The 23761-nt window shown below is 42.0% G+C and overlaps 1 protein-coding gene across 1 annotated transcript in view; it reads right to left on the reverse strand.

The window, feature by feature from the left end:
- MXRA5 (matrix remodeling associated 5) overlaps positions 1–22576 on the reverse strand; it is a 38911-nt gene extending 16335 nt beyond the window's left edge. Inside the window, exons 1-4 of the mRNA XM_074983329.1 lie at positions 21949–22576; positions 18468–18683; positions 3224–3353; positions 2613–3003 (exon numbers count right to left, since the gene is read on the reverse strand). Of these exons, the coding sequence (XP_074839430.1) occupies positions 2613–3003; positions 3224–3353; positions 18468–18673 (727 nt within the window). The 5' untranslated portion in view covers positions 18674–18683; positions 21949–22576. The remainder of the gene's footprint in view (positions 1–2612; positions 3004–3223; positions 3354–18467; positions 18684–21948) is intronic.
- Positions 22577–23761: the final 1185 nt, after the last annotated feature.

The following is a 23761-nucleotide window of genomic DNA, read 5'->3' on the forward strand; positions in this document are numbered from 1 at the left end:
TTGTCCTCAGATAATTGCCATATTCTTGTGCTCTGATTATTTTGGTAACTAAAATCCCAGCTTCTTCTTCCAAATTTTTCTTCTTCAAACTCGATGTAAGCAGTATATCTTGCAATTATTCTTCTTATTTATTATTATTATTATTATTATTAGTAGTAGTAGTAGTAGTAGTAGTAGTAGTACAGGAGTCATGCTGACTTATAGCGATGGATTGGGGAGGGTGAATGAAAGAGGTGAAATGAAGAAGGAAGAGAAAGGATGATAATAGGATGAGGAGAAGAAAGGGGAGAGAGAGTTTTGAAACTTTTTTATTTAAACATATTATTGTTTGTCAGTCTGATAGTTGTTTTATGTAAGGCTCTCTCCATGTCCCATTCAAATGTAGAATATTTAATTAAACTATTAATTATGATATTTTAAAAACAAATTAAGCATCTTCAGCCTGGGAGTTTACTCAGCTTAGAATTACTTGTTGCTCCACAAAAAGAAAGGACTCCCAAATCTCAAATTATCTCTTTAACAAATATTTATGCCCATACCTTGGCATGTAAGGAATTCCTAATGAAGTCCATGAAAGATTTGTATAAAATTAATTGAATATAAAAGTTACATCTATTTGACAATCAGAAGAATTACTTTCTTACTACATCCAAAATTAACCTGCACCACTAGCTTTCCAGTTTAGAAAACAAAACTAATTCAATAAAAACTGTGGCAAATGACTACTGTGTAAGAAAAGAGCACTTAACACAGTGGTTTATCCTAAATTAGTGCATGTAAGGAGGAAAGGTATTATCTAAGGGAAAAAGGAACAATCTGAAATAATTTGACACATCTAATGATGTGTTTGAAGGACATGTCATCAGATGATTAGAAGGCAAACTATCTAAATGCAAACCTAAAGATAAATGCTTACAATTGTTTTAGTGCTATCACGTACCCCTACCTCACATGTCCAATATACGGTTCTACAATACAAAAATCTGTAACTGTGTGACTCCCTGCCCCTCCCCATGTGACAAGCTGCATACCATATGAAGAGATCTACACCACCAGAATCTGCCTATGTGCCCAACCTGCTATACATTTTTGATTCACCTCAATGACACCAGCCCTCATGCCTTGTCACTAACCCTGCTCAAACCTCTTCAGTTTCATCCATTTTCCTGAGAAAACCAGCCTCTTCAACTACAGCAACTCTTGTAGTCTCCTACAAGTTCTTTACCTGTTCTTTTTCAGGCTGGTGAAACGTCAGTCTCCCAGTTGCGTCAGCCCCTGACCTGGCTGATGCTTCCCAGTGCTGCTAACTACTTGATCCTCCTCATACAACTTCCGTTTTCTGTTCTTTTTTTTTGCTTGCCTCAGATGAGGGTTGCCCAAGTGTGACCTTCCTCCCAATCCATTTTCAGAAATGATCTTTCATTTCCTGTGTGTTAACTACAATAAAGCCAGCCCCTTGGTTCTCGCACCATGGATATATCTTATTTCTCCATTCACAATCTCCTCTACTCATATTTTATTACAATTTCTAGAAATCATGCTTTTTAACTGAATTGTGATCATGAGTTTCTGATGTATCAACAGAGAGTATTTATCCAAGATTCAAAACAAAAAAGCAGTCCGCTAGCACTTCAAAGACTTACAAAATAATTAACACGTGGTGAGCTTTCATGGGATAGACCCACTTCTTCAGATCATAGCCATACCAGAGCAGACTCAATATTTGAGGCACAGAGAACCAAAAATAGTTATCAAGGTTGACAAATCAGAAAAACTGTAATCCAGGTGGGCAAATCAGAAAGAAGAGGAGCAGTAGGAGGGGAGGAAGTCAAGAGTCAGATAAAAGAAAGTATGTAAAAGAGTCCATCTAATAACCCAGGTAATCGGCGTCCTGGTTCAAATCATGTGTTAATGTGTCGAATTTGAATATTTTGCAGCTGATTCTTAAAGTGCCTTTTCAGTGAGACACAGAGATTTCCTACAGAAAAGGAACTTTAAGAATTGCTTGCAAAGAGAGAGTGCCGAACTCTCTTTTATATTCAAATTTGACACATTAACACGTGGTTTGAACCGGGATGACAATTACCTGAGTCATTATATGGACTCTTTACATACTCTCTTTTATTGACTCTTGAATTCCTCCCCTCCTACTGCCCCTCTTCTTTCTGATTTGCCCACCTGGATTACAATTTTTCTGATTTGTTAACCTCAATAACTATTTTTAGTTCTCTGTGCCTTAAATATTGAGTCTGCTCTGGTCTGGCTATGGTCTGAAGAAGTGGGTCTATCCCACAAAAGCTCATCACCTAATAAATTACTTTGCTAGTCTTTACAGTGCTACTGGGCTGCTTTTTTGTTCTGATAGGATATATAGACTAACAGGGCTATCTCTCTGTTAGTATCCGAGATTCAGAATTACTTCTCCATCGCATTACTTTTTGGAATGTTTCTTGTTTGCGAGATAGTGGAAAAACAGAGCGGGCCTTCGGGAAGTCACAAAAGGTAAGCAGTACAAGCAAGAGAATAACAAAGGGTTTCATGCACCCAGCAGAGGCAGGGTACCAGAATGTTCTCACGAGAATGAAACAGAATAATCATTAATCTTTTCTCACCTCCAGTCTTCTTATCCCATTCCAGGAGCCAATTCAAGCTGCAGTCACAGGACCAGGGATTCCCGTGAAGGTAAAGGTTCTCCAGGAGTGGCATTCCTTGAAACATCCCTGCAGGCAGTGTGTGAATGGTATTTTCAGACAGATACAGGTGTCTTACTGTTGACAGCCTGAAATAATGCAGGAATGTAAATGTTGAAAATGTGTTGGGATGAAGCTGCTGGAGTAAGTTTCCTTCTAAATGGACCAATCTCAGAGAAGTCAGTCCATTAAAAGCATTAGGGTGGATGAATTCAATTCTGTTGTGGTCCATGTGCAATCTCATTAAACTAGAAAGACCTTGGAGGGTTTGCCCGGTTAGAACTTTCAGCTTGTTGTAGCTAATTTTGAAAACCTAAAAGAAAAATAAAGAGAGAAGAGCGAAGGAATAATACCAACAATTAATAAACATTATTATTCATGGCATTAGTGCAATTCAAAAGCTTTCAATACATTTGGAATAAACTGGATAACCTATTAGATAATAAACAAAGCGTTAAATAAACCTAGTTACTCCAGTCTTTCACCATTGAACAACCTGCAATTTATTACATTTATAAACACCTTAATATTACCTGTAGAGACATGAGATCTTTTAAAGCTCCACTGGGTATATTTTGGATGTCATTTCCATGAATCATTAGCAATTCCAGTTTAGTAAGTCCTGAAAACGAGTTTTCTGATATGGACTGTATACTATTAAACCTGAGGGGGAAACCAAAACATATTCTGTTATATTTCATGCATGACTAGCTCTCATGGATTTTTAAGGCTAAATTAATAGTACCTGATGTTCTATAATATGGAGACACACCCCTGGCTAGAGCTGGAAGGAGCCTGGGGAGGTCATCTAGGCCAGTCCCCTGGCCTCTTGGCAGGACCAAGCACCATCCCTAGTCACCTATTTGCCCCAGTCCCTAAATGGCCTTCTCAAGGATTGAATCATGAACCCTGGGTTTAGCAGGCCAATACCCAAACCACAGAGCTAGCCCTCCCCTGCTGGATACAGCCTAAAGTGTACAGTTAAAAGACCAAATGATTCAGTAACCATTTTTATTAGGCTACATGTACTTAACCCATATTTACATTATGTTTTCAGTTAGCCACAATTTAAAGTAAAATCAAATGTAGTTTAAATTCTTAGAATAGCAGTTAGTATATTCTTCCATGAAATTCTCAGTAAGAGAATGGTGTAAGTCATTGGTATGTTGCCAGTATATGATAGTATGGTCACCAGCTAATTTGCAGTGTTGCTAACAAAGCAACTCATAATAAATGAATAAAGCTTTATGAAGAGAACTGTTTGAAAACAGAGATTTGCCACACTGCTCCTGAATCAGAAAATCAGAAAACCACAGTTACCACTTGACCTATTTGGTCAGCTGTAACCGTGTGTTATTGGATATTTAATTACTGACATAAAGTCCATTACTCATCTTCCAGTTGCAAAACTATTTGAGATTCCTTCTGGGAAGTAAGGGAGAGAGAATTTGCTATTTGGAAACAACTCATTTCAGCTTTCTGGACTGACATGTCTGATTCCATTTCTCAACTTAGGTTCCTTAAGTTAGGATGTTCAATTTTGCATTTGGACTAAATGTTGGACTATCAAGGACTGACCCAAGCACCAAGAACTCTATATTAGGTATCCAAGTTTTAAAGTTGGATTTTTCATTCTTTCTACTGCTGTAATGCATTAGTGTTCAGGTAGAAAAGAATATGAGGAGCACGGAGGAGATACTGAGATTTATGATCTTGTTGACTCTAGGATATCAGGATATCTGGCTTTTTAAAAAGAGATGTTTTGTTCTTTATAGGTGGCAAATTAATTATCTGTTTTGTATGTTTTACTTCTTGACTTCAAAATCAGCTATTTCCATTTGAAAATTATTGCTTGCTTCCCAATTCTGTTGCTCTTTAATGCCATTTATGAAGAAAATTTTCGACTCTGAAAACAAATGCAGGAGCAAACATGCATACACTTCACTCCCTAGCACAAACAACTTTAAAATATAAAAAGGACCACTGTAACACTACCATCGTTAAATAAGACACTTTTATAAGAAAAACTCATCTTCTGGGGTAATATTTTCAAAAATGACTAACTGGATTATAAACTACCTCCATTTTCAACAGTGATTTACAGCTTGACTTTTAAAGGTGTTTATGTGTCTAGGTGGATTTTGCAAAAACACCGAAAGAAGGTGATGTGTCCAACAGCCACTGAAATCAACCAATGCCCAAATTAAAAGTCTGACTCAAGTGCCTCAAACTGTTTTCAAAAAGAGTCTTGGGCCCCTGAAAGCACACAAGTGCCTTTGAAAAATGTTTTCCTGATCAACAGGGACAAATTTTAATTTTGCCCCCAAACAGCCTATCCACTAATACCTAAACCACAAGAAAGACAAACACTCTATGGGCAACACCAAATAATTGCTTACACAGATGAATATTTGTATACTCAAGTTCCCTTTTGTATATACACTTCACTCTTTTGTGTTTTTACATGCCTACTCTGCATGTGTAATTCACTGTTTTGACGGGTGAATTGTCTGCAAGCTCAATTTAGAGGCCAATGATGAAAAATTTAGCCCAGTGTGCCTTTTAACAGTTTTTAATAACAAATAACAGTACAATAGGCAGGTGGATCATATCATTATTATTAAACATTTTGCTAGCCCCATGTTTGATGTGGAACTTTACAGAAATAAAAAGAGACAGGATCCCTGCTCCAGTGAACTCAATATCTAAACTGATCAAACAGTGGAAATACTGAGAAGTAAGAGGAAGAAGAAAGACGAGAATTGAAAAAATACAGAAAGATAGGGGCCATATGTTGTGCCTGCACCTTGAAAATCTAGACAATTGCATTGGAAAATAAGGCCTGGTCTGTACTACTGATTAGTCTAAATCAAACGGTACTCCCCACTGATGGAACTCACCTGTTACATCAACTGAATAACTCTGTGATACTGCACCCCATATTCATCATCATGGTATTATTATAATATTATTATAATATAATGATGACACACCTTTTATAGAATGTGTCATATGAGGCACCACTGGAAACATAATGATTTGCTAAATATGATTATCCTACATGCATGCATGCATCAAGTTTGTATCTGGAGTTTGTTACTTTGCTTCACCAGAGCAGCACAAAACAGTAAAACCCTTCAGATGAATGTGTGGCCCGTTGCATGAGGAAAGACATTCTGAAAGAATCCTACTTGCAAGGAACAATTCAGACATCAGAAAGATCAGAACACTTTAGCTCATTCAGGCACTTTCACTATTCAGTGAAGTAGTTTATGAAACAATGAGCATGATTCTCTGGTACTCTTTAACCAATTTGTGCTGCTTCAATTGCACAAACAGCCATAACCCTGACTTAATGGCCTCCTGGAAGGGACTCCTCAGATGGCCAATTGTTGCTGTACTTGCTCCTCTCGAAAAGTAAGAAATAAGTTGTTACCCGTCGCCTGGATATGGCTACCAGAGCTGCAGTGTATCCACAACCATTACCAAATATTTGCCCCATTAATTACCGCTTAATTATCACTTCTGCCCCTCAACTCTGCTCAGCATTATTAGGGCCTTCCATGAAGGCATGAAGGGGACCGTCGTATACGACGGATCCACATCCGAACCCTTTGAGATTCTCAGTGGAGAGAAGCAGGGGTGTGTGCTGGCTCCAACACTCTTCTGCATCTTCTTTGCAGTTTTGCTCAAATATGCCTTCGGAACTCCTACAGAGGGCATCTCTCTCCTCACGAGAACGGACAGCAACCTCTTCAAACTGTCCAGGCTTAGAGCCAAGACCAGGGTGCTTACGAAGTATCTAAGGGAGTTCCTTTTTGCTGACGATGCAGCTATTGCTGCTCACACTCAGCAGGAACTGCAGTCACTCACAACTTGCTTTGCAGATGCAAGTATGGAATTTGGCCTCACAATCAGCTTAAAGAAGACCCAGGTGATGGGCCAAAACGTGGGTAACGAGCCATCCATCAACATGCTAGACTACGAACTAGAAGTCGTCCATGAGTTCGTGTACCTAGGCTCGATGATCTTGGACAACTTGTCACTTGATAGCGAGATTAACAAGTGCTTTGGAAAAGCCGCCACAACGTTCTCCAGGCTGACGAAGAGAGTATGGGGTAACAATAAGCTCACTGTACACACCAAGGTGCAGGTCTACACAGCCTGTGTTTTGAGCACACTGCTGTATGCCAGTGAAACATGGACTTTGTGCTCAAAACAAGAGCAGCGGCTCAACACATTCCACATGTGCTGCCTTAGGCGCATACTCAGTATCTCACGGCGGGACAAGGTCCCCAATAGCGCAGTGCTTGAGAGGGCAGGCACCACCTCCATGTTCACCCTTCTCAAACAGAGGCATATGCGCTGGCTGGGCCATGTCTCACGCATGACGGACGGCCGAATACCGAAGGACCTCCTCTTCGGCGAACTGGCACCTGGAAAGAGGCCAAAAGGGTAACCTAAATTGAGCTACAAGGACATGTGCAAGCGTGACCTCAGCACTCTCTCTATCAGTGTGAACACCTGGCATTCGCTCGCCTCAGACAGGCATGCCTGGAAACAGGGAGTGAAGGAAGCTCTTGCTATGTATGAAACTACCTTGGTGAAGGAAGTGGAAGACAGGAGAGCCCTCAGGAAGATCCGTGCCCGTGATACCAGAGCGACATCTGCCTACTGCTGCTCACAGTGCGGAAAGGACTGCCACTCCCACACCAGATTGCACAGCCACAGATGACGCTGCTTGAATCAGTCCAACTGGGGCGCAAACCCATGATCCCTCGGGATCAAAGGATGCCTACTAATTATCACTTGATCAAGATGCTGGACCACATACCCTCAGCTGGTGAAAAATGGTATAACTAATGAAATAATACACAATTACATTAATTGAGAATCTGACTTATAATGGTTAGCACTTCACATCATTCATTTAAAACAGTTTCTCCAGCCTGGCAAACTTTTTTCTTGCTCTTCTCTGGATAAGTTTAGTTTTCTGATGTACTCAGAAATGTATACTGTACTTCAGGCATGGTCCCACCTGTGCCATGTAGAAAATGGTGATCCATACCATAACACTTTTGTGCCTGTGACCAAAAGAACACATTAGGGCCATGTCTACACTTAGGAAAAACTTCAAAATGACCATGCTAATGGCCAAATCGGAGAATACTAATGAGGCACAGAAATGAATGTTCAGTGCCTCATTCGCATGCTGCCAGCCATGGCACCTTGACAGTGCCATGTTTCACTCGCGCGTGGCTTGTCTACATAGGGTTCCTTTTCAAAAGGACCCTGCAAACATCAAAATCCCCTTATTCCTATCAGCTAGTGGTGTGTCTGTGTAGATGCTTCACGCGTTCTTTCAAAAGACCGCGGTCTTCCGACCTGGATTTTGAATGTACTTGCTAGTGTAGACGCACCCCTAATGGAACAAGTGAGAAATGTGCCTCTACAAAAGCTGCAGTATTTGAATGCAAGAACTGAAGGAACTGATCTTACTCTGCCAGCTTCCATGAGAGAAGGGGGTAAGGCTTAAAAAATGTGAAGAGACAAGCCAACAACAGTTCTCAGTTCTGGAGAACTGATTTACATTCCGTTCCACCCCATCTTAGTCACAATTATCAATCACAGACTAGGCCAGGAGTTCTCACAATAAATATTCAGTAGCCTCAGAACGTGGCCACAACCTCTTGTGACATTTTTTCTATAATGCTTAATTACCTTTAGAAAAAATATACATGCTCATATATCATTATAATTCAATTATGTAGTTTTTTTGCTGACTCAGTAATACAAATAATATAGAGCGATCTCTATGTTTTACTGTACCTAAACAAAACAGAAATACAAATAAGATACTTTGCACTTTCTTGTCTTTTTTCCTTTTTTTTTTTTTGGTGGTTTTTAAAAAAATTGCTGGCTACTGAGTCTGCTATGAAAAGTGATATTAACAAACATACAAAGGTCGTTTTTACAACACACTGACTCAGCTCCAGCAAGCCTGAAACAAATTAAGCTGTGGACGGAGAAGTGAGTAGGGAGAAAGTGGGAGCCAGAGGTAACTGAGCTCAGAGCTAGAGCCTGCCACTGCGCATATGGAGAATGGAACCTGAAGCCCCATGGCTGAAGCCTGCCAGCCCTGATCCCAGTGCTGAAGCCCGACCCCACCAACCCTGTCAAAGTGGGGAATTCACACCTGCTGCCTGCTCCTCCAACTTTTGTGTCTCCAGAGAGGGACAGGGCCAAACCAGTGATGGTGGTACCAGGGGAGGGGCCACTGCTTTGCCCCTCCTCCACTCACTGTCCAGGAAGATATGACCACAAGAAAAGCCACTGGTAACTATATTTGAGAAACATTGAAATAAGCCATAGGTCTCCTGTTTTAACTACTATTTCTTACTTAAGGGCCAACATGCTCATAGCTACACAAGTGAAGTGTGTGAACATGTGAAGAGAAGAGATGTATTAGGTCTAAAAGGCAAAAACACAAATAAGACAGAAGAACAAGAATCATAGAATCACAGGACTGGAAGAGAGCTCTAGAGGTCACCCAAGCAAGTCCTGACACTCACGGCAGGACCATCCACCACCTAGCCCATACCCGTCTAACCTACTCTTAAAAATCTCTGGTGATGGAGATTCCACAATTTCTCTAAGCAATTTATTCCTGTGCTTAAGCACCCTTACAATTAGGAAGTTTTTCCTAATGTCCAGCCCAAACCTTCCTTGCTGAAAATTAAACCTATTGATCCTTGTCCTAGACCCTGAAGTTAAGGAGTATAACTTTTCATCCTCCTCCTTGTACCAATCTTGTACATACTTGAAAAGTGTTGTCATGTCTCCCCTCAGTCTTCTTGTTTCCAAACTAAACAAACTTCTATTTTCTCTCATAGGTCAAGTTTTCTGGACTTTTAATAATTTTTGTTGCTCCTCTAGGGACCTTCTCTAATTTGTCCACATCTTTCATGAAATGTGGTGCCCAGAACTGAACATAGTACTCCAGGTAAGGCCTAATCAGTGCAGCCACACTCCTGCTAATGAATCTCAAAGTAATATTTGCTTTTTTGCATAAGTGTTACAATGTTGTGCTTTATTTAGCTTGTGATCCACTATATCCTCTAGATCCCTTTCTGCAACACCCCATCTTAGACAATCATTTCCCATTTTGTATGTGTATAATGGATTGTTTCATCCTAAGTGGAGTCCTTCGCATTCATCCTCATCCAATTCCATCCTATTTACCTCAGACCGGTTCTCCAGTTTGTCGAGATCATTTTGAATTTTCATCGTATCCTCCAAAGCACCAAAGCAATGCAGAAACCAAGACCTACTGTCTTGTATGTCTTTAAAATACATGGTAGGGAATCCAGACATCACTAAAATCAGAGGCAGTTTTGCCATTGATTTAAACAGGGCCAGGATTTTATTCACATATCCTACCTCTTGCTCTTCTCATTTAGTACACAAAAGGATTTTAAAAGAGGCGCAGGCATAGACCTGGAGCTTTGGAATTAAACCACAAATGCAGGGTGTGTCTACAAAGGCATTTTTAATTGGATCAAACCAAATTAATCTGTTTTGAAAGCAGTTGTCTACATATGACACAACCCATCAGTGCACACTAAGTCTGTGTTTTTTGGAAATTCTAGAGTTCTCCCACAGAGTGCTTGGCTTTGAATGTTTGTGTGCACACAATTACTGTGCACCACCATTTGTATAGTGCCAACAGATACTCCAGGGCATGTCTACACAACAGAGTTATTCCTCAACATCTTATCCCAGAATAATTATTCCAAAATAAACTATTCTGGAATAACACATCTACATTACAGGGAAGCCTCAAAGTAAGCAAAAAATTTATTCCAAAATAGTGCATTTGCACACAGTAGAGCCTATTTAAGGTCCAAAATACTATTTCTAAACACAAGTTTTATTTGAAATGAGCTATTCTCGAATAGCTTATTTTGGAATAGCACCTACTCCCTGTCCGCATAGTCTCTATTTTGAAATAGCTAAAATTATTCCACTCATGGATGGAAAAGATTAGAGGGAACACTGGTCTGCAGGTGAGATGCAGCAGTACTTAAAGATTGAGAAACAGCTCCATTTTGTTTAGCACATTAGCCACATGCCCATGTCCCCTGGTACAGCTTGGCAAGCCCCTTCCACTCCTACAGAAATTCCTACTTCCTCTGAAGCTCTCCAAAGAATGGGAAGGATCCAGGAAAGTAAAGTCACATATGCATACTAAAAAACAAACAAACAAAAATAAAAAAAACCACCACTTGTCTGGAATATGAACGAACAAATTTCTCCTTCCCGCCCTTGCTCAGCTTAGCCCCTGCACTTACATCAGTCAGACCACCAAAGGAAAAGGCCCTGTAGTGCTGACAGTTTGCCCAGCCTGGGAGCATGGGGAGGGAAGTAAGACAGAATGAGATGTTTGCAGCACGTACATCAGAGTGAAAGAAAACCAAGCTGGCTGAGAGTTGAAGCTGTACCAGAAGATCCAGCCAGAGAAAGAAATGGAGCTATCCTAGGAGATCATGACAGTGGCCAAGGAGGGAGTGGCTGTGGCTAACAACAGCATCACAGTGGTAAAAAAGTACATGGAAGAAGCCAGAGAGATGCAGATACAACTCATAGATGCTATTCTGAGACAGAATGCCCCCCTGCAAAACATGGCTCTTGTAGGCCTGCAGTCCCATGATTAGGGACTCAGTCAAGTCCTTCAAGCCCTGGATAATGCTGGCTTTTGGGATCAGCAGCAACTCCTGTGCTCTGCATCCCTGCAACAATATTGCCAGAGGATCCCAATATCCTCTTATTTTCAACCTTTGGGCATCAAGTACACAACACCCAGCAGTCCAGCATTTGTACGCCTTGTAGAATTTTGAGCTGTGGCACTCAACCCAGGTAGACAAGAGGACTCACATGTAAGGCCTATACATGTCCCTGACTTTATGCACTTCTCCCAAAAAATGGAAGCACTTTGCGTTTTGTTTATTCTGCTGCAGTAATTAAAGGTTTGTATATAGCTGGTTACTTATGACAACTGGTTAGTTACATTTTTCCATATCCAAAGATATAATTATTTACATTTTTCTCATTAAAACTTATTTTATTGTTCTTTCATGGCAAAACTGTTCACAATAAATCCATGAGCTATGCTTGCACTTAACATAAAAATCCTTTAAATAAAGCTGAAATAAGTCATAGCATTTTACAATAGCACATAGGAATGTGGAACTTCAATCACCCACACACAGTCTTCCTCCCTTCCCCCGAGTCTCGTCCATCCACAGGCTAACACATTTACGCAGGAGACTATATGAACAATAGACGTCCTTGACAGCAGGCTCCCCATGTGTTTTGGAAGTCTGTGAAGCTCCCTGAAGGCGGTTCAAACTTCCTAGCAAATCTGGATGCCTTCAGTAAAGCTTTCTCTCTTTCACTCACAAATATTTTGCAAAACATAATATTGCTGGCATAGCGGGAACAGGGTTGGGGTTTTCCCCCTGCTGCTCCCAACCTATTCCATAAATAGCCCCATCTGCCTTTCAAATGTCCAGACCCACACTGAATTACCATTCTGCAGCTACTAGGGTAACAATGACCTCTGAATAAGCCTACTCATAAAGAATAATCTGGCAAACCACCACACCATTATTGTGCTCTCCAAGGGGAGTGCACACAGTCGTTTCTTCGTTAGTTTAAATAATGCTGCCTTCTGAAAGACCTTAGCATTGTGGACCCTCTGGCTACGGCTGCATGTTGGGTGCTATTTCGGGATAAAAAGGTATTCCAAAATAGCAACACCATGGTTTTCACAGTGCCCTAAATAGTGATGCTATTTTGGATACCATGTTGCAGTTCCAGTACCCCTTGTTGTATGAGTGGTAACGGAACGTTCGAAATAGCCCCTTATTCTGAATTTGAGTGCCATTTGGATGGCACCAAGTTTGGAATACGGTATTTCAAAATAATTTCTGCAAGTTGCGTAGTGCTAATTGCATAAATTATTTTTAAAAAATCACCACGTAGACATAGCCTCCCAAACAACCCTTCAATTATGTCTGTAAATCTGCTGCAGAGGTCCACCAGTCATTGGTGCACTATGGAGAAATAGCCCTTTCCGTTTACAAATTCTGTGCCTTGGTGGGTGGGAAACAATAGGCATATGGGTTCTATCAATTGCCCCAATATACTTTGGGAACCCCATATACAGCATAGCTTTAATAAACTTCTAAATGTTACCCAGCTTCATGACCTAATTAGACAGCACCTCACCAAATCCATACCAGACCTTTAGGAGAATGGCCCCAACAGGTGATCTTCCTAAGCTGCACTGGATGGCTACAGGCCAGGAACCTTCTGGAGTGGCCAGCTTCCAGATGGCAATAATGACTCATCACATATTAGCACAAAGTCACTGAATCTCTAGTGCCAGTTCTCTGAAGATTTCAAAATAGGTATCTCTTCCCCTCCTGAAGCTCTCTGCCACTGCTGGTCCTCCCTACTCCAAAGAACTATCCTCTTCCACCCATCCACACTGGTTCCGAGTCCAGAGACAGCACTGAATGATGCATAGGTGATCCTGGACAGGGCTTCTTCTTCCAACAGCTCGGTATCTTTCTTTTCTTCCATTTTGCTGCCAGGGATGCACAGTATCACAATATCATTCTGCTGCCACAGGAGCTGCTGCTGGTGTTGAATATTCTCCTGGTCCTGAAGCTCACTGGTGTGACAGAAGAAGTCTCTTGCCAAATTTGTCCAATTCTAAGTGCTATAAGACAGCCGAAATGCCCTATGCATATTCACACTTGTCACCACAGCAGCACAGAGCACTGCTGTGTCTGTGTGTCTGGCACGAATGTGAAAATGCCACAGAAAATAAGTACGGGGTACAAAGAGTGAAAATTATCGGAGGGGTAGCTGTGTTAGTCTGGATCTGTAACAGCAACGAAGGGTCCTGTGGCACCTTGTGCCACAGGACCCTTTGTTGCTGTTAAACAGTGAAAATGTGATTTTTTAAAAAAGAAGTGTAGCCATATAATGAACCACAGTTCACAGCAGAAAGAATTTCCAAATACTTGCTGCTTAGCATTGAAGCCAATGGATATTCCCAGAGAATTCTAAACCTTCTGCTGGCAGCAAATTGCAGCCATGTGTTCAACTGATGTGAAATGAAAATGGAACAAGCACTGTGCATGCATGCTGTTGGTGAAACTTGTATACTACAAGATACATGACACACAACAAAGAGTTTCAGGTTAACTCCCTGTGTAGTGTTTTCATCCTAATTCCCATTTATGAACAATGAAAGCCTGTACACTATTGCCACAGGAAAAGTAGCAGGCCAGATAATCAGCTGATCTAAATCAGCACAGCCCTGTTAATTTCTGATGGGCTGTTGAGGATCTGGCCCAATAGTCATAATTAATAATGAGTCATTCATATAACAGATTTTGAAGTTCACTGGGAACTCTGAAAGAAATAGTTTACAGTTTAATTAAATGTTGTTTTAGCAAAATGAAAACATTTCATTTGAATTTTGACCATTTAAAATGTTTGATTGGATTTTTAAAAATATACTTAATGAATGAAAAGTCATTTCAAGCAGAAAAAATGAAAAAATGAAACCTTTTGTTTTGAAAATGTCAAAATTAAATGCTCTGATGGTTTAATTATTTTTCTATCTGCAATAAACTGGCCAAATTGACAGGAATTCACAAAGGCCATGTATACATTATCCCCTTACTTTCGGAAGAGGCATGGTAATGAGCAAGCTGGGAAGATGATAATGAGGTGCTGCCATGAATATGCAGTGCCTCATTAGCATAATGACAGCTGTGTGAGATTCGAAAGTGCCGCTTTCGAATCACGCACCACCCATGTAGATGGGAGCCTTTCAAAAGGACTCCCCGGACTTCAAAAGCCCCTTCTTCCTAAAACCAAATAGGAAGAAGGGGCTTTCGAAGTCTGGGAGTCCTTTCATAAGACCCCTGTGTACACGGGTGGCACGTGATTCGAAAGTGGTGCTATCGATTTGTGTGCAGCTGCCATTATGCTAATGAGGTGCTGCATATTCATGGCAGTGCCTCATTAGTATCTTCCCAACTCGCTCATTACCATGCCTCTTCTGAAAGGAAGGGGCTAGTGGAGACGTAGCCAAAATGAGTTGGTATAGTTAAATCTGCATTTTTCACTGAAAATATTTCAGCCACAACGTTTCACCTAATTCTAAAAATAACATAAATAAGCATCATAATTTGCAATATATAACTAAGACCATCCAAACCTTAGTAAAACAAGACTAGTGTAAATAAGGACTGGGAAATAATTGTACATAAAAGATGGGATAATCTTGTCCACTATTTCTGCTTCATTGGAATGAAGTTCATTCATAAAATAAAGAGTAAACCAACCAAATAATAGGACATCTCTTTTCTCTGCAGCAAAACCTGAATTAGGGGCCTAAACCTGAACTCCTACCAAACCATTTTGATTGTGAGATAAGGGAGTGCCCCCACATGGTGCAGAATGACTCACCAATGATTTAGATAATTCATTATTATTAAAAAAGGGATAGAAAATAAGACAAGGAGTATCTTACTGCCCCTATATAAATCTATGGTATGCCCACATCTTGAATACTGTGTACAGATGTGGTCTCCTCACCTAAAAAAAGATATTCTGGCACTGGAAAAGGTTCATGATTAAAGGCTTGGAATGGGTCCCATATGAGGAGAGGCTAAAAAATTGGGACTTTTCAGTTTAGAAAAGAGGAGACTGAGGGGGGACATGATAGAGGTACATAAAATTATGACAAGTATGGAGAGGTTGAATAAGGAGAAGTTATTTACTTGTGCCCATAATACAAGAACTAGAGGACACCAAATGAAATTAATGGGTAGCAGGTTTAAAACTAATAAAAGAAAGTTCTTCAATCAGCACATAGTTAACTTGTGGAACTCCTTGCCAGAGGAGACTGTGAAGGCTAGGACTATAACAGAATTTCAGAAAGAGCTAGATAAATTGAAGGAGGTTAGGTCCATAAAAGGCTATTAGCCAAAGGTAGGAATGGTGTCCCTGGCTTGGTTAGAGGCTGGAGATGGATGGCAGGAAACAAATCGCTTGATCATTGCCTTTGGTCCACCCCCTCTGGGGCACCTGGCACTGGACACTGTTGGCAGACAGGCTACTGGGCTGGATGGACCTTTGGTCCGACCCAGTATGGCCGTTCTTATGTTCTCATAATGGCATATACGCTTATACACTGTGGGGATGATACCAACCTGGGAGGGGTTGCAAGTGCTTCAGAGGATAGGGTTATATTTCAAAATGATCTGGACAAACTGTAGAAATGGTCTGAGGTGAACAGCATGAAATTCAGTAAGGACAAATACAAAGTACTCAACTTAGGAAGGAACAAACTGTTGCATATATACAAAAGAGAAAATGGCTGTTTAGGAGAGAGAGGCGCATGGGTCTTTGTGGACCACAAGCTAAATCTAAGTCAACAATGTAACACTGTTGCAAAAAAAGGAAATATCGTTCTAGGCTTCAGCTGAAGTAATGTGTCCAATTCTGGGCACCATATTTCAGGAATGATGGGTCAAATTGGAGAAGGTCCAGAGAAGAGCAACAAAAATGATTAAAAGTCAAGAAAACATGATCTATGAGGGAAGACTGAAAGAACTGCATTTATTTAGTCTGGAAATGATAGGAGTAGAGAGGACATAAAAACAACTTTCAAGTACCTAAAAGGTTGTTACAAGGAAAAATGAGAAAAATTGTTCTTCTTAACCTCTGAGGGTAGGACAAGAAGCAACAGGTTTAAATTGCAGCAAGGGAGGTTTAGGTTGAATGTTAGGAAAAACTTCCTACCAGAATGGTTAGAACTGGAATAAATTTCCTAGGGATGTTGTTAAATCTCCATCACTGGAAATTTTTAAGAGCAGATTAGACAAACGTCTGTCAGGGATAGTCTAGATGGTGCTCAGTTCTGCCAAGGGCACGGTTAGTGACCCACACTCCTATGCAATTTCAGGGTGTGTGAGGGCACCGTGTGCTGCCATCCAGGGGACTGGGACCAGTTGGGTCTTTCTCAGCTATTACCATTCAGAACAGCCAATCCCAAACACCCACATGGTTTGTGCCAGTCAGAGGGATGCGTGGACCTCACGCCCCAAGCAAAGGACTGAAGCACAGGCATGGAGATGTCAAATCTTTTATTTCTCAGGAGGAGAATCCTATATATCAATGAAATCCTCCACGAACAGCTCTTAAGGGCAAGATCTTTCCATAGCTTTTATAGGCAGAGTTGGCAGTGATGCCCTATAGGCAAGGTCGCTTTAAAATTTCCATCTAAATTCTGTTTTTAAGTGCTTATAATTTTGGCAGATTTTAACTATTTGGGCTAAAATTTTCCATATCTGGTGTTTGCATCAGACTGAATTATTCTCTAAATTTTCAGTGGGAAAAATTATGCAATCATGTAATTAATGACCGTATCACAATGAATGCATACAAGGGAAAAATTAACTTTTCACAGACAAACTTAACTCTGGAATTTCCTATATTTTGAGTGCTTGACTTTGAAAACTTATTGTTCTTTTATCACAGATTTTTACATAATTTGATTTAATACTGGCTCCTCTGAATATTCAATATTTTTTACCATTTTCCAACCAAAGGTTCACCAGCAATTTAAGGCCAACTGGAAGAGTGCACATGCGGCAAGATAGAATTTGAACTTTCTTAATTTCCGTTTGTTTGGCTGCAACTTTGAAACAACAAGCTGAAATGACTCCCTGAGGTACCATTGAGATGCTTAGCCTAATTTAAGATTCATTTCCCATTTATTTGTGCAAATAATTTATTTTCTGAATGGGGACCACTAAAATTATAGTGATAGCAGATGGTCTGAAATAATTACAGAGCAGATTTGGACCAAGACTATAGTCGTTTGCCTCACTGGAGCAATTAAAAGGAGTAACAAAGCCATCTTAACTAGGTGCCCCTTCCGTATTCTGGAAGTTACACGCTATTCTGTGAATACCCCCAATGATTTCATAACAGGCAGCAGAAAAACTAAAAGAGCTACAAAAATATAAAAGGATGTAGCATAGCAATAAGTCTTCTTCTAAAGTGAACATTATTTGAAATAGAGAATTATTTTAAGATGGGAGGAGATTCTTTTTTTACTACTTCAACAGAATAATTATATCAACATTCAAACTATCACTGATCATTTATACACATTTTCTTGTTTCTGGTATTATTTTATAATTATTTTGCAAAACAGATTTACTACCAATGCCATTATTACTTTCCCATTGGGTGCAATATTTCCCTAAGACACATCTTGTTCCAGATAACGACAAAAGTTTTTACCCGGCTGGATACAATATTCATGGGGAAATTTCTAATATAATGTAAAATATTAATTTGTATAGAATTTAAAACATTTAATTTGCCTTACCAATGTTCATAACATGCTATTTAAATTTAAGTGCAACATTTAATAAGCATTCCCATCACAATAATTTTTATTTGAAAAAAAATAGAATAATTGAAAATTAGGGTTGACCAAATCCTTGTGACTTCGGACACTGATGTAATTTTGAACTACAGAAGTTATCAGTAATTATCCATAAATGCAATTCTGCTCAGCAAGAATATGCAATGCTCTCATTATGCAAAATGTGTGCTAAGCTGTTTAAGATTATACACAGATAATGTAAAACTGTTCAATAAAATTGCAATACAAACCCCAAATTGATTCTTTCCACATGTTTAGAGATTCTTGCTGGCACTGCTGCCAAGGATCGAAATGTGCAGTGAACTTCAGTGGGAACATAACAGGCACATGGGCGTGGACATGCAAAAGTGATTTGTGGAAGCCCCAGGGACACAATCAGCACCACGGATAGTGCCCCCAAATTTGCCTTCTTTCGCATCTTGTCTGTTGTCTTCATTTCACCGTACCTGTTTAATTTGTAAAAGAAAATGTTTTTAATCATTGCAAAAGCATGTGCAGAGTATGATCCCTTAACTAATGGCTTCTGTAGGATCTACATCAAGATATTACCCATAGAATAAAAGTACAATTCCTTAAATCTTCAAACTGTCATTTTCAACTGTCATCAGACAAAAACCATAATTCAAAGGACAGAGTCATTAATCTGAAGAGTTTTCTCAAGTATCTGTGGTCAAGTTGTTATGACAGTCTCTATTCACTTACTTCACATAAGAACTATGGACTTTTTCAGGTGATCATTTGCACCACAGTTGTACTAAATACCTTGCGCATTTCATTTTCTTTTGAAGAACATTAAACTTGAATTTCCTTTTATATAACTCTTTCAGGAGTCCAGCAGAACTTACAGCAACATCAAGACATGCTAAGCAAAAGTCAAATATCAGAGAAGTAGCTGTGTTAGTCTGTATCAACAAAAAATTGACAAGTCCTGTGGCACCTGATAGAGTAACAGATATATTGGAGCATAAGCTTTCGTGGGCAAAGACCCACTTTGTCAGATGCATACAGTTGCATTGGATGAAATGGGTCTTTGTCCATGAACGCTTATGCTCCCATATATCTGTTAGTTTATAAGATGCTACAGGACTTCTTGTTATTAAGCAAAAATCAAGAACCAAACTTCTAAATGGGAAATTCTAGATTGCATTATTCTTTCTGTATTTAAGAAAATAAATAACAATAACACAAAATACTCAAATCATCAACATTGTTGAATCTGAAAAACTATCCACCTACTACTTACTAACTTGCAATAAAATGTATTCCTCTTTCACAGCAGTACAAAATCACTCTCTTTTTAAGCATTCCAGATATTATTTAGCTCACCAAAATAAACATATCTGAACATTTTGAAAAGAGAAAGGATAACTTTGTTAAGTTTAGGGAACTCCAGAAAATGCCCTGCTCTTTTGGCAAGATCTCTTTGGAGGCCCTGACATATCTACCAAGATGCAGATTTCGAGCAGAAGGGAGAAAACCATCATTACGACTAACAACAACAAAAAGAAGGACCCCAGGTTCAGATCTCCTAGGATATTTAGGCCTCTAACGTCTATTAAGAGCCTTAATATCCTTAAGGATGTAGGCCTAAATTCCTAAGACCAGGAAGTTCAAACCGATCATTTCTAATTTAATTAAACTTAATTTCTTTTAGAGGAGCTACATTTACTATAACCTCAGTTTCATGACCCATTTCTGATATCATTAACAACCACTTCTATAATTAAAAATGATATTTTACTTTTTACTTATTCCCCAAACATTCAGTGAGGCTTATAACACTTTTGTTAACATTCTCATTTTGCATATGGATTACATGACTTCTCCAAAGTTATAGAATATATCAGTGGTAGACTAAAGACTGGAACCCAGGGGTTCTGACTTTTTTTGTGCCTAACTGCAATCACTAGACTAGTGTTTCTCATACTGTGGAAGGTCACATTTAGACCCCTGCAGAGGAAGATACAAGCAAGGAGCAATTGCCTTTATTATCTCCACCAGGGGCTGCTGCCACATAACATGACAGAAAACAAAAGTCAAGACTAGAAACACAGCTGTGCCGGAGCTACCAGCCACCACTAGGAGTCATCAATGGGAAACTGATATCCAGGGGAGCCGAGAGAATAGCAACAGGTAGGTCCACAGAATGTGAATTGGACCAAGGAACTAGGTAGTTCCTAGCTGGGACTACGCATGCTCAGGGGAGAAGCAACCAAATAGCTAAGAATTGTGTGCAGGTAACAAGCTATCTGGCAGCACATTTAGAGGAGCTGAGGAGGCAGCTGAGTAGTATATGTAAGGCAGCAGAACATAGGGGAACAGGGGGGCATGTGCCAGGGAACAAAGAATCAGGGAGCATCACACATTCACACGAGGGGGTTGTATGGGAGTGCTGCAGATGGAAGGACAGAGACAGCACATGCAGAAGGAAAGAAGCAAACACCAACAAAGAAGAATACACCAGGAGGAGAGAAAACAGCACACATGGGAGGGGAGAGGAAATGAAGAGGAAAATGAGTGATTTTTCCCCCAAAAGAGGATTGAATATTTTTCACCTACAACACAGTTAAATATGCACTTGCCACAGGAATACTGCGTGACTGGCAGGCTTGAGAGGAGGGGTCCATGGTACAAAGCATTTAAGCCCCTCTCCTGCCCAAGGGCACACAAAAAACAGCTTAAGAGAGATATGAGTGTATGCAATTTGGGATGTGGTGGGGAGGGGGTGGGGAGAGATGTGGAAAGTCCCTGTCCATCTCCACTCTTAGTTCTTTCCAGATTGACCTACACTAGTAGAGTTAAAGGCCCCACCTCCTACCAGGGCTGTCTGACTTCCCACAAAAAGCAGAGCCCTGTGCATCAGTCCTTTGCCTGGGGCGTGAGGTCCACACATCCCTCTGACTAGCACAAACCACGGGGGTGTTTGGGATTGGCTGTTCTGAATGGTTATAGCTGAGAAAGACAAAACTGGTCCCAGTCCCCTGGACAGCAACACACTGTGCCCTCACACACCCTGAAACTGCATGGGGGTATGGGTCACTAGCCATGCCCTTGCATTAGTGACAGTATCTCTGGTTTTGAGCAGCTGACAAGGGATGGGTGCAGCTCTGAGACCATCATGGAGCAGGGGAAGTGGAGAGGGACTCTCTCCTACAAGCTGTGCTGAAAGCTACACCTCCTCCTTCCCTGCTACTGCTGGGGGCTCAGGAAACGTGGACTCGGGTTTCCCTTCTTAAAGGGGGGCTGATCATTTCCACATCAGCAATGTCCTGGAGGAGCTGCTGCAGGAGGACTCCCCAAATGCCTGGGGCAGGGAGGTGGGGCCTTTCCCTCCCAGCCTGGTGCGGGGCAGATGCTTCCCACTAGGGAAGGATTCCTCTGCTTCACCGAGGTGGACTCCAACGCGCTCAGCACCGAGCAACAGAAATGTCACGCGCCCCACGTGCGTAGAGGTGACCCCCCCACATCCGCCCCCCAAGGGCTGCTTTCAGGCAGCACTGCCCCGAGGCTGCTAAAGGCCCCCGGGGACCACCACCCTAGGGCTGCACTAGCGCGCATGTGTGCGGGTTAACCAGGCACTTTCCCCAGCGCCCCTCCAGGGGGCTCTTCGGCAGGGTCCCACGTGGCCAGTTCCAATGCGATGAAGATGGCCCAGCAAAGGGGCGGCGGGGTTGGAGAAAGCGAAAAAGCATTTGGTGCAATAGCCATTACCTGCAATTTGGTGCGGGTGCGGGATCACAGAACTCCGCCCGCAGCGCCCATCCTCCTCCTTCGCGGGCCGAGGCTGGAAGCGCGTCTCAACTATGCCCAGCAGGGCGGTGGTTTCAGATGTCGCGCGCTGGCGCTGCGCGTCTGTCCTTGGGCAGCAGCCGGGGCTCCAGAAGTTTATGGCAGCCCAAAGCAATCAGGCTCCGCTCCGGGCTGGACCCCCTCATGCCTTCTCATGGCAGGCTGGAGAGCGCAACCCCCACCGCTTGGGTGGAGGGGGGGTCTTCCCAAACAAGAAGCCAACAGATCCCCGGCTCACTTGCTGCAAAGCGAAGGGCCCGCGCAAATCACGCCGGCACTGGGCAGCATTTCACAGCACCGCAGCTCCTGGCGCCCAAGCGCTGCCCCGGCTTCGCGCCCTTCCCCAGGTGGCTCGCGCGGCGCAGCCAATCCAGCCGGAACGGGGGCGCGCGCGGCCGGCAGCTTGTCTGCTCCCTCCTGCTCCCGGCTTCTCGGGCGTGCGTGGGGCTCGGACGGAGGAGCTGCTCCGCGGTGGGCGGCTCTTGCGAGGGGAGCCGGTAGGGAGGGAGCTAAGCAAGGGGGCTGGAGTCTGGAACTCTACTGAGGTGTAACTTACGTAAAGCGCGAGCTGGCTCTTGCGGGGGCTGGGAGCCGAGCGGGGAGCTGGGCCAGGCTGCACAGGAGCGAACTACAGCGCACAGAAGGGCGTAGAGCTCACCCTTCATTGCACTGCAACCCACTTGGGGGGCCCTTTGAACAGAGGGTTTGGGGAGCTTCCCCCGCCTCGCCCACCGTTCCTACAGGCTGTGCCAGCTCCCGGGCGGGGCTCTGAACTGCAGCACCGCATTAGTGCGCAATGTAAGAGCTACAGAGGTGAGCGATTCCCCGGGCAAGGAGTCAGGACTTTGTTTACAAACAGAGCCAGGGTGATCGAAGGGCGGGGGTTAAATTAAGACGCTGACGGAAGTTTCGCCTGTAGAACAGAAATCCCTCTACCAAACAGGCAGCTCTGTAGTACCTCAAAGACTAACCTGTACATTTATGGGGCAGAGGAGGGGAAGAAATGGTTGTTTGCAAGGGACTTAGAAAAATGGAGCTAAGGAAATGTCTGTGCTTAGGGGAAGATCAAGAGGGTCAGGATAGATCTTCCGGAATTCAATTTCTCACCTCTGGGGGTATGTCTATACTTACTGTGGGTTCGGCGCGCCACAATCCATCCTCAGGAGTTCGATTTTGTTGCATCTCTGAAGAGGCAGCAAAATTGATCTCGATGGGCATGGACGTTGACCTTGGTACTCCACACTATCGCTATCACATGGAGTAAGGGACATGGGCATGAGGCTGAAGAACCCAAATCTACACCAGGGAACGAAGTCAATCCTGATACGTCGCTTCTAGATACGCTAATGACGTAGCTAGAATTGTGTACCTGGGATTGACTTTGTTCCCTGGGTGTAGACCAGGCCTGATAAACACACCTGAAATTGATCTGTCTGGAGTTGGCCGTCAACCCCTGTACTCCTTGTTATTGACAGTGAAGTTTCTTACCTGTTGATCTGCAAGCTAATTAGAGTAAATGTTGTGTTGATAGGGGGTAATGCAAAATGAGGACAAAGGATGTGTTATGGGACCCTTACTGAGGGGTGAAAAATATGGACAGTGGAAGGAAGAAAGTTAGAGACTGGGGCTGTTTCTACTCATGCCATCTTCGGTCAGAGATGGCATGGTAATGAGGCAACTTGAAACAGGCTGACAAGGCACTAACGTGCATATTCAGAGCTTCACTAGCATAATA

Source organism: Carettochelys insculpta, chromosome 1, assembly GCF_033958435.1.
Source record: "Carettochelys insculpta isolate YL-2023 chromosome 1, ASM3395843v1, whole genome shotgun sequence".
Taxonomy (NCBI): domain Eukaryota; kingdom Metazoa; phylum Chordata; order Testudines; family Carettochelyidae; genus Carettochelys; species Carettochelys insculpta.